Here is an 18,463-nt window from a genome sequence, read left to right as displayed (position 1 = left end):
TGTTCACAAATACTAGTTTTGGAACTGACTTTCATATTTATCTTGAGCACCGACTTCTGTAATGATTATGAAATTTGATTAGATTGCAAGCTACTGTTAAAAATAAAATAAAATTTACTGCAGTCCAATCAAATTGTTATCCAATCTTCTTCAAATGTGACACTTGTACTATACCTAAGTGTCTTTAGTTACCACACTTTTAAGGGTTCTAAATCACTTATCATATTGGATTCATGCCCTCATTTTAAGACAAGATCCTAAAAATGATGTAGAATTGTGGGTGGACCACGCTACAAAAAGAGTGATGTGAATGAATACCCATCATTAGAAACTTCTTAGGCCCGCCCCAAATGTTTATTTGCCATCCAACCTGTTAACAAGGAGGGACCGTTCAAATATTAGCTTGATACAAAACTTTTGAGGAGTACAACAAGAAATTTTTAATTATCAATCACTATTGCTTTGTGTGGTGTGGTCCACCTAAGATTTGGATGTGCTTTGTTTTCAGGATCAATTCCTAAACTGAGATATCAAAACTGATGGATGGCATGGATGTAAGGAACATATATAACGGTGGGCCACACAAATCAGGGATCCACACACCTTGGTGGAACCGAAGTTGCGCCCGCTGGTTCCACGGCTAACATGAACTCACTCATCGGCCATACCATATCTTTCTACTGACCATGGACTTGGGTTTTGGTTTTCAAATAAGAGTGGGCCCACGGTCAACCTGGTTCTCGGACACCACATGTCGAAGGTGGCCTCTACTTGATCAATACCTTGGATATATCACACACGTTCGGAACACGTGTGAAAATTCCCACGTGCATCTCACTCGAGTGAGTGGACCGCACCTAATCCGCTCGCACTCAATTCTAGATCCACCGACGTGGGTAGACTACCTAACCGTGGGGCCCACCTTGATGTATGCGCCTTATATCCACGCCGTCCAACCATTTTTGAAATTTCATTTTATAACATTATCCTAAAAATTAAGAAGATCTAAATTCCAAGTGAACCATAATAAATGAATATCTGATAATTGATTATTAAAAACTTCTCATGGAACACAAAAGTTTGGGATCAACTTGATATTTGTGTGATATCTTTGTAAACATTATTAAGGAACTTCATATCTCTCTCAATTTTCAAATTAAAAAAATTTTAAATTTTGTATCGTGAACTCAGTTGTATATGGGGGTTGGAGAATTTAGCCGGCCATGGGTTCGGGTTAGGTTTGAACTTAGGTTGAAAAATGCCAACTGAGTTCGGACAGAGCTTAGCATAGCCTATCCTAGCCATTGACACCCATACAGTTCCAAAAGGCACGTCCATCCGCACCAAAAAAAAAATACAAATATCAGCTTGATCAAAAACTTTTCTAATGAAACCACCATAATATATATTTTCCATCCAACCCATTGATAAGGTGACCCGGATCTACACTAAGGTAAAACACAAACATCAGCTTGATAAATAAATAAATAAATAATCTAATGGTAGGCGTTCAATCACCACTGTTTCCTAAGGTGTCCACCTGATCTTTTTTATTTTTGGGTAATGCCCTAAAAATGATCAAGAAAGATAGAAGGATGGAGTGGATATACAACACATGTATCAAGGTAGGTCCCACAATTACAGCCTCACTGAACCTTGGAAGCGGATTGGCTGGTGTACCAGGCACCAACTATATAGCCGGTGCATTGACCTCTTGCAAGTTCTCTGGGTCACATCATGAGGTATATGTTATATCCAAACTGTCCATCCATTTTGCCAGGCTTGAGAGAAAAAATAGACAGATTTAAAGATCAAGTGGATCATACTGAAAAAAGCACTAGAGATTAAACATCTACCATTGAAACCCTTTGGGGGTCACAAAAGTTTGGATCAATATGAAATTTGTTTGTCGTCTTCATTCAGGTATTTTTAACCTCATTAGCAGATTGGATGGAAAATAAATATTAGATGGAAAATAAATATTACTGTGAACCCTATAAAATTTTTAATGGTGAAAATCATTATCCCACTACTATTTTTAGTGCGGCCCATTTGAGCTTTGAATATGATTCAAAGGTTTTGGATAATGCTATAAAATCATCTCGAAGAATAAATGTGCAGTGGATGTGGATTAACAGTGGGTATAGTAAATACATTATTGTGGGTGCCATATAACTTTTATCTCCTTTGAACCGCTCGTACGACTCGGAGATCGAGGAGCGTCGGCGCTCGTCTTCGCACGACACGTATCCACACGTACACCAGCCAATCCCCTTCTTACGTAACGAGAGTAAACGTCGGCAAATTACAGAAAGGATATTTCAGTAATTTCCTGACGTTTTACTTGCGGAAGCAACCGTTCAAGGCGTGACGTACGTTTCCGCTCGCGCGCTATATTCCTCGCCTTTTCCTCGTGTTTTTCTCTCTCTACAGTCTCCCCCACTTCCACCTCTCACTCCCTTTAAAACCACACCCACTCTCTTGACGCACCACTCCATCACTTCTCCTCTTCGCAGAAAAAAAAAAAGACCCACGAAAATGTCCAGATCGTCCGCTGAACTCAATTTCTTCGGAATCGAGAAGGGGAAAAAGCCTCTCGATCGTAGAAGCTCCTTCAAAGGTTCCTTCACTCCTTCCTTCTTCTTTTCTCGATCTGCGATTTCTTCTTCTTCTTCTTCTTCTTCTTCTTTTTGGATTTTTGAAAATCTCCGTTTGGCTGTAGGAATTCAAAATGCGATTTCGAGGATCGATCCGCAAGTACTGAAGTCGGTAATTGCTTCCCGAATGAGGAACGAAGGAAGATTGCCTGAAAGCGCCGTTACACCGAAACTGAACGAAACGGTACCGGATCCAAAAAGTCCGATTCCGTTACCATCGATGCGGAACGGTGACGGCAGGCTCCGTTCTCTTCTCCCCGTCTCCAATCCCGTTTCAAGGTACGCTGTTTTTCAGAGAGAGAGAGAGAGAGAGAGAGAGCGACTACGTTGTAGGACTGTACACGTGGCAATTACCTCAAATCCGAGCCGTTGAAGAAGTTGGAACCCCCAAAATTACGTGGAGCGTATGATCCTTGCGGTTGGATTCCTGGCATGCAATGGACGATATAAATAGAAAGTAACAAACGAAGTCCCTTAATCAGAGGTCAGGATTGACCAATCCACAGTGCGTCACACTGTTTGGACGGTTTGGGTTCGTGGAATGTTCCACGTGTACGGTAGTGAAGCCATCTAACTACCCTATCTCATGGAGAGAAAGGTCTCAGAGCGTCTGCTTTGATTAGTCTGCGCACGTGGCACTCGTGCCAGGACCGAACCATAAATCAAGCGGCCCTACCCAAAAGTACTCGCGCGCACTCATCAGGTGCTGCGCGTGTGCAGAAAATGGACGGCGAATATGAATAAGGTGGTGGGCCCGCCTGATGGACGGCCTGGGGCTGGCATGTATGTGCGACCCCCGCACGTGTCCCGCCATTTATTTATTGTTTATTTATATATATATATATATATATTTCAGAGTCGTCGCCGAAGATCTCAAAGCAACATCTCCGTTGACGATTTTCTATAATGGAACGGTCACCGTCTACGACGTTCCTCGAGATATGGTACGTATTTCCGTTGCGGAACGCGCGCATCATACGATGTTCGGCCCACAGCTTCGTTCGGCCCGGAATATGTCCATCTGGCCCTATGTATTAGTAATCCATGCCGTTTATCTGGTGGGGTATCTCCCCAAGAACAATTATATGGATTTTCAGATGGGCCCACCTGTACTGGATCGAACATTTTGTATATTTCCTCAATTTCCCTTTTTTTTCATTGGAAGTAAATCGATTTTATTTCAGGCCGAGAAGATCTTAAAGGTGGCGGTAAAGGGAGATGTCGGAACGGTCGAATCGGCCGATACGAAGTTCGCGGCCTCTTCCTCCAGCACCGAAGGACAGCTGCTTGAAAAACTCAACGGTAGTAGATAAATTTGAGTGAGTTTTGCTAGCTTGCATATGGTGTAGAACATCTAAGCCGTGCATCGGTGTCCCGCCCTTTAGATGATCTCACCAAAAGTTAATTTGGTCATCGATGAAGTGGGCCAGATGTCAAATGAATAATGGAGGGCTATAGAGACTTGCGAGTCTCCATTTCTCCTATTCATTATTTTCCACTCATGGCAGTTATTAGCTTTTGGACATTTCTACCATTTCAAGTCAAGAATACCTTAGGAACTAAAAACTGGAGTTGTAGGGAACTTTGCATGTTGAGAAGAGATATGAAGATATATTAAATCAAGTGGGAAGTGTTTGTTAATTGAAAATTGTAAATATTATCCAAAATATAGTTTGGATTAATAACCCTTTAAATTTATTAAGGTTGGAAGCTTTGTAATTTAGGTGGTTTAAGGGATTATCATTTATTTTCTATTACAATTTATTAATATAATTAGTGAGAGAGTTGAAAGTGGGCCCTAATCTTAATTACTGCAAATTATATGGTATTAAAGCTAGGTTTTGTAACCTCTCTCTTCTCCTGTCTTTGTCGTTCAAATTCAGCTGTCGTCGTCGAGCAATTCAAACATGCCGTAAACAATAGCTGTAGCCACTCCATGTCTCTCCCAAACCCATATTCCTCAAACCCTAGCTTTTAATGAGATTATTACAACTTATATAAGTTCAGTACAAATCACATGTTGCGGACATTTTCACTAAAACTTTATTATATAACTATTTTTCTTCATTATATTTTTAAATTGGGTATGACAGACATCTATAGTTCAGCTTGAAAATGATTGTTCAAGTAATAAGCTTATTTAGGTAGTCCTGTGAATTGCTGTATATTTTCTCTTATAATTTATTAACATCGAAGGGAGAAGTGAGAGTGGACTATGATCTTAATTAGCCTAAATTACAAATTTATTTATATTTTATTCACAAAAACCAACTAATTCATGTAGCCCATTTGATGGTGTTATTAATTATGGACTGTCCAACAAAGGCTATTTGGGGTCACCATTAATTACCATAGGGAAGTCCGTTCCATATGGAAGTGGATTGACTCCTTGGATTGATTCCGACTCCTTGTTGAACCTAACAATGTATACCGAATTTACATGGAGGCCCATTGTGATGTATTTGTTTATCTATATCATCCTTTCCTCTTCTTGGGTCATGTTAAGGCATAAGCTCAAAAATTAGTTAGATCCAACGCTATCATCGACCATACCATAGATAACTCTTACATTTAAAGCAACTTGCATGTATTTAATGCAACCAAGCTTACTATTTAGTGTGGTCTACTAAAATGTCAAATCTGTTTTATTTTTGAGCCCATACTCTAACATATTAGAGAAAAGAAATGGACACTTATCTCATTTTTGTGCCTGTATCTTAACATTAGCTGAGAAAAGGGATGAAAACGTATGTAAACAAATACATCACAGTGGACCCTACACAGATTTGTTTGAAGGCAATCTGCTTCCCTTCCGCATATAGGGCATGTTTGGCCAGACGAATCCCAAGGGATTAGGAGGGATGGGATGGTATAATCCTGGGATATGCCAAAAGAGCCAAACAGACCGGTGAACTTGTCCCGGGATATAGCACACCCATGGATCTTAACCTAATCCACTGACACCACCATCATTACCTTAAAATCTATCCCATCCCTCCTAATCCCATTTAATTGTGCCTGAGGCATGTCTGGACGGAGGGATTGGAAGGTAAAATCCCGAGATATACCAAATGTGCCAAACAGACTCATTGAACTTGTCCCGGATATAGCAATCCCATGGATCTTAAACCAATCTACTGACACCACCATCATTACCTTAAAATCCATCCCATCTCTCCTAATCCGATGGGATCCATCCGGTCAAACAGGCCCCTAGCGTGCCTCTAATTTAAGGATATTTCATCTCCCCCTACTCTTCCTCCATGTGTGTTACACGTGCCATGCCCTGTTAGGTAGAAAGTAGTCTTCTTGGTTAGACCCTCTACACGATGGGTCACATCTGGTGTACAGATCTGATGTTCCGCATGTGCTATATTGGTACGTGTGTATGAGCGTAGAGAAATGCTTGTAGACTGTCCCGAGGGAGTTGTTTGATAGTCTGGCTGTACAACACTTGATATGTAGGCAATAATTAGAGAGACTGATGATTATAACAGCTCAATTTGAATTACCTGCAAGCCATGAATGCAATTTCCAGGTGCCTGTGTATCATCCGTCACGCTCTGCCAGAGCATTAAAATGTTTCTCTTTCCTGTTAACGCCGTTTTTTATGTACTCGTGCAGATCTGCCGATTGCAAGGAAACACTCACTGCAGCGCTTCCTGGAAAAGCGCAAAGAAAGGTACTTGATTCCTGCTCATCCTGCGTACTTTAGAAACCAGCTTACTGTCCAACAGGCTGTACTATATTAAGTTACAGTCCACCCACAAAATAACTTCCAGTCTCTCATTTTGTGCGACATCCAATCCGTCCAATTAGTTTAAGCATGGTTTGGATCACCTTATGAAAAAAATAAACCATATCCATTCATTGAATGGACCACCCTTGTGTTCTATTTTTCCAATGGCTAGATATTTTATATGGTGTGGCCCATATGATGAATGGATGGGGATGATTGTTTCGCAAGATGATCTTCATGGAGGGAGAAAAGTATTTGAAGGGTTGGATCTGACACACACATGGTAGGCTCGAAGTTATTCACCGGGCTAGTTTTGCACTATTTAAAAGATAGTGGTGACTAATCATCCTCACGTGTTGCAGCAATGTACATCTATCATACCATGGCAATTGTGGGTCCCGTTGTGGGCTTAGCATATCCCTAAAACTGCACTGATCAAGCAGTTCTAACCGTCCAATTAACGGTGGATCAACGATTTAGGTGGTCTGGATTGCTTTACATCTATGTCATGTGTATGTTTAAAGAGCCACCACCATTTAAATAAATGGTGCAAAACTATCATAGGAATGTTAGGTGATCCTGGCCATCCATCAAACAGCTCTAACCATGCAGATGATCTGTCCAAAAAATCAGGATGTTGCGTTGTTCGGATTGGCCAAAATTTTAGAAGCAGGGTGATTACTCATACAAGCATTGCCAAGTTATCAGCCATCCATTCTTTTTGTAAAACTGTGGCTAACCTGAAGTGGCTAACCTGAAATGGAGATGTCCTGATTTTTGTGTCAGTGCATCTTAGATGTGGAACCCACCTGATGGAAGGCTTGGACCTTGCATCCTTGTGCCATGATGGCACATGTGGTGGCATGTTAATGGGCGATGGGCTGCCTCCTCCATGCATATGGGCTTAGCAAAGTTATATTTTCCCGAAAGAACTTTGATGCTCTGGCAGGGTGTGATGGATGATAAGCAGGCATTGGAGAATTGTGAACGCGGCGTACAAGTAATTCAAATTGATATGCTTAAATTACACTTATTTATTGTCCATGGATCAAAGGTTAGAATTGTCCAACCAAATATGATTTTCCAATTGCAGTAAGCTCCATAATTTAGGCTGTTCAATTTAATTAAATGCATGTCACGTGTACAACTTTCCCGTGCCCACGTGTCAAGTATATAGCCAGAGTACCTAATAACTCTCCCCTGGAGACGCTACAAAAAAAAAAATCTATTTGGGCTGTTTGCAACTTTTTATTTCAAGTGTATTTTAGGAGATTTGAGAGGATTTGGGGAATTTTACTCCAAATTCATGCGTTTGGTACTATGTATTTGGAGGTAAATGAAATATGAGATATTTAGAGTCCACACTTTTAGCATGTTTTAAAATCTTAAAATTTTGATGTGATTTGGGTGTAATAATAGTGAAGTGTCTTTTCAATTACATTTTTAAAGGTTGGAGAGTTGCATTTGTAATAAAGGAACTTAATAGGATATTAAGTAATTGTATACATAGCATGTTGATGATACTTCAAAACAATTCAATTAACAGTTACAATACTAAAATCACATCAATATAAGGATTTGAACTATTCAAATGTTAGTCATCTAAATTGATAGTTAAAAAACATAGGTGAGTCGCTTGTTTTTGATCCTTACATTTGTGGCCCACCCAAGGCCCGAGATTTTCTCTTCTTTTTCTGCCAAAGTACATTTTCCAATAATATTCCGTTAAATATCACATATGTATATACTAATTTGGGATTTTGTGAATTTATTAAAGACTCCCAATGCATTCTTCCAAACAAAAGGTTTCGATCCAGTGCATTCCAATTATAACCTACCAAACATAATTGAAGATTTGGTATCACCCTTATTCTAGTGTAATAGTTATTTGAATTACATTGCATTCCAAATACAAGCTCCCAAACATGCCATTTGGATTAGACAAAGTTGTGTATCAACTAGTAGTCGTGGACAACTATGCATGTCCATGAGTTATCAACTCCCATGATGTCCTTTTATTATATCTGAAAAGGAATTAGGGATCTATGCCACGAGATTTAAAGGCCATATTAATGCCATGCTTGAGGTTGTTCAAATATTAATATACTTTCTTTTATAAACAACTTTCATTGCATTATCCAAGGGGATTGATTTTTGGCGTGTTATTTCTTTAGGCTATAGTAATCCATATTCTTAATAGGTTATAATATAAGCTTTAATAATTTCGATTAAAAAAAGATAAGTGAAAATTTTACTAGATCTAAATATATTATCAAACTGAAATAAGGATAGTTTGTGTTAGAACCTATTAAGCCAATTTTGAATTAATAGTAGTGGTCACTTAAAACTAATTAACACATCCTAGTAAAGTATAATGACCTAATTGACCTATGATATTGAAAATATCTATTAAATGTAATGACTTAGGTGAGATCCTAGTTTTTAGGGATTGGTGAGTAGAAACGGTTTTATGCTCAAGTGGCGATAGTCAAGGAAGCCCATTTCCTTTTAGATTCTACACAAAATGTTATAATATTATTATGCATTATTGTCTCAAAATAGGCTAGTTCAATCCAAATGAGTTTATCATTTGGTTGGAGCCAAACAAGGTGGGATGCATAATGTTAATGATATAAATCAAAACCTCTATCTTACCATAAAAGTGGGCCATTTGGGTTTGTGTGGTTAACACTCAAGCAGTTTCATGACATGAGACCATCTACTTGCTGCAATTTTCACTTAAAGGAATGTTTAGGCCCATCATCCTGATAATCTAGTTGACCGCCCATCCATTAGATGATGAGTTAGCATGATGGAGTCTTCTTTCATGCTTAAGTTAATGGGATTTGATTTTAATGTAAGCATTTACACCTTCGTGCCATAATTATGATTAATGTTCATTCAGTTAACTTCCAAGTCAACAATATCCAAGAATGTAAGGAGACTCTAGGGTGTATGGATTTGGACTTGGATTTAGGAAAGGACTAACCTCTCAAGCTTATTGATTCAAGCTTGACTGCTAACATGGCCAAATATGAGAAGTGGGAATGATCAAACAAGCTAAGTCTAATGATTATTAGGCATTTATTTTCAACCTATTTCATTGAGGTATCCCTAAGAGAAGGTGGAATTTTTTTAAATAATTTATTATTATTATTATTAAATTCAATAAGGTGAAAATGATAACACATATTGGCAAACTTATCTCCTTAAAGAACAAGGATGATGGGAATATCTTAGTGAAGATACCTCGTTTGAGGTCTTGGTATCAATTCTCTAGTAGGGGTAGCTAACAGTAGAGTGTGTACTGACAATGGGTGTGTGTTAACAAGCTAACCGGAGAAAGAAAAAAAAAAAGATTGATGGGAATATAATGGAGTAAATAATGAAGATGTTTGACCTTACCTTTAAATTAAGGGCAATCAAGCCGGATATATCTAAAGAAATGGGGGTCTATCTCGTATTTCTTATCCTTCCATGTCGCCTTAGCACATTCAAGGGTTGACTATAACACATAAAAGGAAAAAAAAAAATGACATTGACTAAGCCGATCGCAAAGTGTATGTTAGAAGAGGAAAGACTTGAGCAAAATTGACATGGGAGTGCCCACTTTGTATACTCCAGTGGAAATAACTTACAAGAAAATGAAAAGGTAAGCAAAATTAAATAGATAATGGTTCATGAACAAGGGATAAAAGTGAGAAGGATGAACCCTATCACTTGCAATCAAAAGAAAAAAAAGTTCTATAAATGTAAAATCCCGCTAATAAAGTTATTAAAAAAAAAAAAAAAAAAATCTTATCTGTGAAAGTCTAATTCAATTAACATTTAGGACTTGCGCAGATGGTGCTAACCATCCTATCCATACAAATTAGCCTTAACAAAATAATCATCATCCAACGCTTGTCCTATTACCTTGGGGAATAACTAGATATTAGTCTACATAAATGATTGTCCATCCATCGCAGTATTTAAAGGCTTTGTGTACGATGCTAACATGCACATGAAGGTGATCATGTTAGATATTTTCTTGCAATAATGTTACAACTTAAAACAGAGATAATAATACAACCTTTTAGTATAGCTTATCTCCTTTTACTAATATTAGCAGTCTCTCATTCTTAGGTTACATGTTTACCTTATTTTAATGACATGACTTCGCCCTTCAAAAATATTGCAGATTCACTTCACTTTTGCCATATGGAAGCATGTCCAATCACGAAAATAAGATGTCGGTGGGGTTGGTTTGGTCCTGAGAGGCTATTATGCAAAGCTTTTTTTATTACAAGGATATGTTATTTACGCCCACCCATTTTGATAGTTACCACCCTTTCTTTCTACTTTTGATGATACAGCAGTACATCTTTGTACTATTGCATTATTAAAAAGTAGAGATAAGGGTGTATCCATCAATCAATGGATGGTGCATGATGCAGGTATTTGCAAGTAGATATCTTTTACTTTTTTTACTCTCATGTTTTGTTGTTGTTATGATACCATTTTCTTTCAACTTTCAGTGTATAAACATTTCCATAATCCAATTTGTTAATGTGAGCTTTGCAAACTGGACCATCTGATTGATGGGCCACCTATTGGATGGTCCACACTTCTAGTTTGGAGAAACAGTACTCATATCGGAGACTTCGACCCCTTAATGCAATTGGTGTTCTTCTGTATGAATTTGTTATTCATGGAAATAACCTTCCAATTAGATGATCCACCAAATAGCCCGTAGATTTGACGGTTTATGTTCATATAATCAGTTCAATGGCACTTCCAAGTAGCCTAGTGATGTGTTGTTTGGATTGATTATAGGTTGGTGTCTAAGAAAAGTTCTTTTACAAATTTGAAAATCCAGGTCCACAAGGGATTCCACCAATGGACGCAAATTGCTAGTAACTAGGTTTGTAGGACTGAAAAGGGGCTACAATGCACTAATTCACCCAAAAGAATCTTTACTTTTCAATGCCGGTCATCTAACAAATACACATGACGCTTTGTCATTGTGCCATGTTAGGGTTAATAGAAGATTTTTGTAACTATGGTTGTGGGCAATTTGCAACTGACACAGGGATGAACGTGATGAGGTCGATCGCCGTCTTCCTCAAGGATAACTACTTCGAATCCATGAAGCTTCTCTTGACTCTTCACAGAGACTTCTTAAATCCATGTGGAAAAAGCAAGAAAATAGAAATAATATTCTAGAAAATTCATAAATTGATTGATTGATTCAAATAAACAAGTCTATAATCCTTTAATTAGGGATGCTAAGCATTGGAATAAGTTTCAGAATCAAACTACAATTAAAACTTCCTAAAATTCATGACTTACTATAAATACTAAATTTACTATTTATAGTAAGTGTCTTATGTGGCTTAACCATGTTATTCTGCTCATTTTTCTAAACACTTTTCATGTTGGACACAACTCCTAAAGCCCAACGGATGAAGAGTTACAATCAAACCAAAATTTATTATAAATAGTAAAAACGGAAATAAAATTGATTTTCGACCATCAATCAATGGAATCTCGCAAATTCGACATGAGCAAACCAGTCATGCCAGGTTGGTTGGCTAAAGTAGCTTCTCCTACCCCAAAATCATATATGGTACGTCGAGTAATTCATTCCGATTTATGAGATATGTATATTTTAAGGTTCTGATGGTCTTAATGACTTCCACCGCCAATCGGGCCTTCTCTGGTCCATCCTGGACATGAAAGTGCCCACGACTCGCTCTACATTAGCATTCCTGCTAAATTGAGATTAGGCTTAATCTTGATTTTAGTAATCCCCACATTCTCTAAATCAAATTCCTCGCCCTAAAGTAATGCTTTCATCCTAATAAGTGCAAATTACTAAAGTTTTATTAAGAAACTTGAATGTCATTGATTACACTTATGTGGGGAAGGTGCCACTTTAGTGTGGCAAATCCAGAGGGCATGGAACCTACCAAAATCAGGATCAGACTTAATATCCAATCATGCCATATCCCCTACCCAAATGAGCCCTAACTCTTCTGCTAACTTAGAGTGATGTCAATGGGCTGAGAGCCCGAGCTAGTCAAATTCATGGCCTATCTTACAAGGCTAGTGCATTTAGTTGAAAATGGGCTAAGACAACACTAGGCCTACCCAATTGACTACCCTAACTTTGAGTCATGTCAATAGCCTTCAAGCTAGAAAAAAGCATGTTCTACAATACCTATTAATAGCACCTTTTAAATGTTGGAAAATATGGTAACTTTCTAGTGAATGATAACCATAACATTTATATACAAATAATCTAACTTGTGGTAAGGCGATAAATGATCATATTTGATGCAGGAATATTTGATGACCTAATCCTAGATGCATGTATAATTAGGTTAAAGAATATTCAAATAAATACACCAATTAACTAACTGTTTTCCAATCAAAGGAATTAGATAAATCTCAATACAAAAATGAAGTTATTCCATCAGGATCATGCCCTTTAGCATAAGATCACGTAAACAGTCAAAAAGAGGATCTCAGGATATCAGGATATCTCAGATCTAGTATAAGTCAATCCACGATTAAGCTTGGATCTGATTCTACTAACTAACCATCATCTTTTCCATTCGAACTAGAAAGGGGATATCTAGAGAGGAACGAAAGGGGTGAAGGATGAGGGGTTCGAGATGAAGAAGGTATAAGTCCTTTTGTCCTCAAATGAAAAGGAGGATGATTTTTACCTTTCCCCGCACTTCGAAGATCTTAGAAAGAGAGAAACCTGAAATCGGGGTGGAATCCTCAACACCCAAAGGTCAATCCTGAAACTCTAATCTCTTAAATAAAGAGGAAGAAAAGAGACGAATTTTATTCATTCAATAATAATGAAAATGCAGTTTCTCACAACGTATATAAGCTATGAAAAAAGTAAAAGTGCAATAAAGCCCCTGAAAATAAGAAAATAATTTTAAAAAAAAACATGAAAAGTAAAGAAAGTGCAATAAAGCTCCGAAATAAGGAAAATAACTATAATAAAAAAAAGCCTAAAACTAAAACACCTGTGTGGTAGGGTGTAAAATTTGACTCATGAATCTATGGTCAGGGTGTGATCATGCCGCTCCTACACTTATGGTGCGTCAGAAAATGGGTTCGATGGACCCAACATCCATCCACATCAACTCCTCTGCTCCGGTACTTTATCGGCGATGCTTCCTCCTCTTGTACAGTCTAAATAGTGCACCATTAATATCCTTATCAACTTTTTACTAGGTGGCTCTTCAACTCAGACTTGTTGCACTTGACCCTAATCGGGGGTAGATTGGCCTGACTCAATCAGAGTGGGGGTGAATTTGAGGGTGACTCATAGTACTGACCCACAACGGTACCAACCCGGTTCAAGTTGACTCGGATGAGTCGGTATGACTCAAATGAGCTGGCAATCCATGACATGATCTAAGAGACCTGTAGAGCCCATTTGGATGATAAACAAAAACCATTACAACTCATTTTTAATCAATATAAGTAGCGACATTATTAGTATTGTCGAGGGATCTTCCAATAGTTCAGATTTCATGATAGGAAAACACCGTGTCGTCATTGTCTTTGTTAAAGTCCCTTGATATACATTGATATGTCATCTTCTAATGGCTCGAGCTTTTAGAATAAGTAGTGATTTAACACAATCTAGAGCGAAAAGTCAAGTGCTCCAATCCCTGGAGCAGTAAATATGTCTCCATGTTTCACGATCACATCTATTCTTAAGAATAACTCTTGAATCACAAGGAAAGAGAAAATATCTAAAAAGCTTATTTCTTAATAATAACCCTTAAATCATGAGGAAAGAGAAAACATCTAAAAATATGCCTGCATTCCACAAACACATCTATTCTTAAAAATAACCCTTGAATTACAAGGAAAGAGAAAATATCTAAAAAGCCTATTTCTTAATAATAACCCTTGAATCATGAGGAAAGAGAAAATATCTAAAAATATGCCTACATATTCCACAACCACATCTATTCTTAAGAATAACCCTTGAATCACAAAGAAAGAGAAAATATCTAAAAAGCCTATTTCTTAATAATAACCCTTGAATCACAAGAAAAGAGAAAACATCTAAAAATATGCCTACATATTCCACAACCACATCTATTCTTAAGAATAACCCTTGAATTACAAGGAAAGAGAAAATATCTAAAAAGCCTATTTCTTAATAATAACTCTTGAATCACAAGGAAAGAGAAACATTTATAAACATGCCTACATATTCCTCAACCACATCTATTCTTAAAAATAACCCTTGAATCATAAGGAAAGAGAAAATATCTAACAAACCTATTTCTTAATAATAACCCTTGAATCACAAGGAAAGAGAAAACATCTAAAAATATGCCTCCCTATTCCACAATCACATCTATTCTTAAGAATAACCCTCAAATCACAGGAAAAGAAAAATATCTAAAATACCTATTTCTTAATAATAACTCTTGAATCACAAGGAAAGAGAAAACATCTAAAAAGCTCATAAACAATCTTTAGATGAAGAAAACTAAGATGTTTTATTGTAATAAGGCTTTTAAACCCGTAAAATTAAAAATAAAATTTATAAAAATAGTAAATTTTAATTTGACATTTAAAACAACTGAATTTTATGATGTTATTTTGGAGCTAATAAACCCTGGGTGATCAACTAGGGCATAAGGTTATGATAATGGGAAGCAATAGTTTACACTAAACCATTGAATCGTACTTTTTAGACCCACCGCTTTCGATTTGACTAGACATAAGATTGTCCTTGACTTTGTCCTACATCAAGACCCGAGCATAACGTGCACATGGTCGGATGAATGATTGCGAGGTTGACAGGCCCAACAAGTACAAAGTGTTGATGAATGATCCCATATACATGTGCCCCAAGCCATTATTCTCATAGTAATCACCTAAAAGAGATTTAAATATCAGTCTAGGAGAAAATACAACAGTGGTGAACCCAAAGATCAAAGGGTTGTGATTTTCCCAAGCAGATCAGTGGCCCCAAACCAAAGTTATAAGTACCTTAATTGCATACTTAGGCCCTTGGGGGTACAAATGCAGAGATGGGAGGATGATCCCAACTGATCATATGTTGGTAGTACCAATACTCTGGATGTAACACAATCCAAAAGCTTATGTAGTTAAATGCTGGCCATTCGATAGAAAATATTAGCTTATCACATTCAACCATGCAAATAGATAGCCCAGATCATGTCACCAAGGAGAAGGAGACTAAAATCAATCTACAAAGTATCATGCCAATCTAGACCGTTCAGATCTTGGAACGAATCACTGATTCGATGATCCTACGGTCAAATGGCCGTCTGACGTTGAGAAAGAAAGTAGTCGTTATCCGAATTCAAGGAGCGAAATTAGACGGTTAAAACAAGAATTTGGAGAGTCTGGGAAGTGAAAGAAATCTACCAGAAATATCTGGTAGTTGGAAAATTCTGACCCCTAAGCAGGTGTCAGAAAATAATAGCAGGGTGACTATACACCAATGGTGAACACTTTAAAAAGGGTCTAACAACGGCTAGGATCTTCCAATCTTGGGAACTTTTGTTGCATGGGCCACCTACATTGAAGCTACTCATATTAACAGTTTGGAGTACTAAAGCACCGGACCCACTTGTTCAAACTAAAACCGCTCATGTTACTGAAAATTTATTGTTTGTCACTACACCTGAAGAACCTCCACTAATGGGTGATGAGGAGATACATAACTCTCGTTTTTTATGTGAATCATTTAGAAATTTCTACAAATATAAGGAATACCAATAGAAATATGTAAGTTAATTCACACAACCACAATAATAAATCTAAGAGAGAAAATAAAGAAACATGCCGATTTACATGGAAATCTCTCTCAATTATGCAAAAATATGATTATAAGTTTTCTACTCAACTTAAAACCTGCTTGAGAATCACTCTATTCAGGGTTCATTCTCTTTCTCTCTACACCTCTCATTTCAGAAAGGGAATGAAAGGGTATATATGATACGCACTTACCCTACATACTTATGCAGAAGCATATGTGTGAACACTACTCAAGACAGAGCTTTATATGATAGAGTGGGCCATAAACATGAGGATGGACCACATTCCTAATAGTGTGGGTGGTGGACTATAAAGTAATACCAGTGACTACAAAACACTAAAATTGCATGGTAGATCACACTTCTATTATGATGTGCTCTGAAATTGTTAGGTAGCCAATGGTAAGGACTGAAAATTCATCATTGCATACTGGAGCACAATCTTATTATGGTTTGATTTCCATAATTTTTTTTTACAATAAACAGTAAAAACATTATTTTTCATAAATGATATTGACTTTCCACGATTTATATATTTCATTTGGTTTAATGAACAATTCAGGTGTGGAAAAGAGTTGGGGTTTGTGGAATTTCCAAGAATAGTGAAATATAGCTCTTTTTTGTTGTATTAGAAAGAATGGGGGCACCTGGTTTTGAATCTCTCTCTCTCTCTCTCCAGCCAAATGCAGCCTCAAACATGTTGTAGCCATGGTTAGTGACTCAGGCAAACTCTTCTCCCAAGTCAGGACTTGCCTAAGTAAGAAGTAAATTAGCCTGACTCGGCCGGGGTAGGATTGACTCATCGGGATTACTTATAGTGTTGTTAGATGTTTTCAATCTTACTTGAAGAAGGGTCTCTCGATGCCATCGATAGACCACTAGATCATATCAAAAAAAAAAAAAAAAATCCTATGCTTGCTGAATAATTTTTGGGGCATTCTTCGATCTTATCAACATGATGTCGATGTCACTCGATCTTATCAACATAATTGTGCAATTTTGCGGATGAGCGGGTTTTGTTTCCTATTCTGGTTGTAACGCTATATAAGTAGGTGTAATCAATGTTAGTATATTCTAAGACGATTTTATCAACATAATTGTGCAATTTTGCGGATGTGCAGGTTTTGTTTCCTATTCTGGTTGTAACGCTATATAAGTAGGTGTAATCGATGTTAGTATATTCTAAGACGTTACCTAAAGTATTAAAGAACAAATGTAAGATTTTGTAAAGGAATTTTTAAGTTTTTTGGATCGTAAAGTCGTCCATCTTTTATAAATTCATTTTCATAGTAAATTCCTTATCACTTTCTGTCATAGTTTTTTCCCACGAGGGTTTTTCTATGTAAATTCGTATGTTCTTTGTTTTTTGTTTGTATTTAATTTTCTCTTATATGATTCGAATTTAAATTTACTTCCACCAACATATGATGTTTAACCAGACTTAAGTTTTACCGGGTATGAGTCGACTCAATTGAGTCCTAAAACCATGCTTACGGTAGTAGCATCACCACTTGTTCTCCTTGCCTTTGGTTGTATTCGTTTTTAACCCTTTCACATACCTATGGTCCAGTGTACTCATGTGGGTTGCATCCCTACCATTGTATGGTATAATAACTTGTTCCCATACAATACAGTTTAAATGGACTTATATTTCAAATGGCATTGAATCGGTGTTCTTTCCACCACCACCTGACCCACCATGATTGACGGGTTGAATGGCACCTTATAAGATTAAAGCAAATCATTGATTCATTGACTACCCAAATATCTTTACCTCTTGCTAAGATAATATATTATGGACACCGTTTGGCTGATGACCCTAACACCAGCCAGCTAGTTGGTGTCAAAGCTCTGTGGACCCCCACCTTGATGTATATGTTTTATCCATGCAGTCCATTTATTTTACCAGTTTATTTTAGGGCATGAGCCCAAAAACGAGGGAGATCCAAACCTCAGGTGGACTACACAACGTCTACTATTGAAAACGTTTCGAGGGCCACAGAAGTTTTGGCTAACATTTGTGTTTTCCTTATCAACAGGTTGGATGGCAAACAAACATTATAGTGAGTCCTAAGAAGTTTTTAATAGTATAACTTCAATCAACTCTGCTTTCCTGTGGTGTAATCCACGTGAGATTTGGATCTACCTCATTTTGTGGCCCGTGCCCTAAAATGAACCGGCAAAATGAACGGATGAGATGTATAAAACACAAACATCATGGGGATCTACAGAGCTTTGACACCAGCTAG

The 18,463-nt window shown here is 37.4% G+C and overlaps 1 protein-coding gene across 3 annotated transcripts; it reads left to right on the top strand.

Moving 5' to 3' along the window:
• Nucleotides 1-2,402: 2,402 nt before the first annotated feature.
• LOC131246659 (protein TIFY 9-like) lies at nucleotides 2,403-10,960 on the top strand. Of its 3 annotated transcripts, none has more exons than XR_009171459.1 (7): nucleotides 2,403-2,620; nucleotides 2,723-2,936; nucleotides 3,514-3,601; nucleotides 3,842-3,959; nucleotides 6,282-6,339; nucleotides 7,346-7,450; nucleotides 10,577-10,960. XR_009171459.1 is itself a non-coding variant. In XM_058247009.1 (7 exons), the coding sequence occupies exons 1-6, from the start codon at nucleotides 2,539-2,541 to the stop codon at nucleotides 7,350-7,352; spliced, it is 567 nt and encodes a 188-aa protein (XP_058102992.1). In that variant the 5' UTR covers nucleotides 2,403-2,538; the 3' UTR covers nucleotides 7,353-7,396; nucleotides 10,577-10,960. The 3 variants fall into 3 exon arrangements, 2 of the variants coding, with proteins under 2 accessions (XP_058102992.1, XP_058102991.1); XM_058247009.1 differs by having other exon boundaries at nucleotides 7,346-7,396; XM_058247008.1 differs by lacking the exon at nucleotides 7,346-7,450 and having other exon boundaries at nucleotides 2,405-2,620.
• Nucleotides 10,961-18,463: the final 7,503 nt, after the last annotated feature.

Source organism: Magnolia sinica, chromosome 5, assembly GCF_029962835.1.
Source record: "Magnolia sinica isolate HGM2019 chromosome 5, MsV1, whole genome shotgun sequence".
Lineage (NCBI taxonomy): Eukaryota > Viridiplantae > Streptophyta > Magnoliopsida > Magnoliales > Magnoliaceae > Magnolia > Magnolia sinica.
The sequence above is the reverse complement of the archived record's forward strand: the minus strand, read 5'-3'. Positions and strand labels throughout refer to the sequence as shown.

What these genes read in the sequence shown, in the direction of transcription:
- LOC131246659 (XM_058247008.1), top strand. Translation starts at nt 2,539, where the DNA reads ATGTCCAGATCGTCCGCTGAACTCAATTTCTTCGGAATCGAGAAGGGG. An exon ending in GTCTCCAATCCCGTTTCAAG is followed by an intron (nt 2,937 to 3,513) that starts GTACGCTGTTTT and finishes TATATATTTCAG; the next exon opens with AGTCGTCGCCGAAGATCTCA. An exon ending in ACGACGTTCCTCGAGATATG is followed by an intron (nt 3,602 to 3,841) that starts GTACGTATTTCC and finishes ATTTTATTTCAG; the next exon opens with GCCGAGAAGATCTTAAAGGT.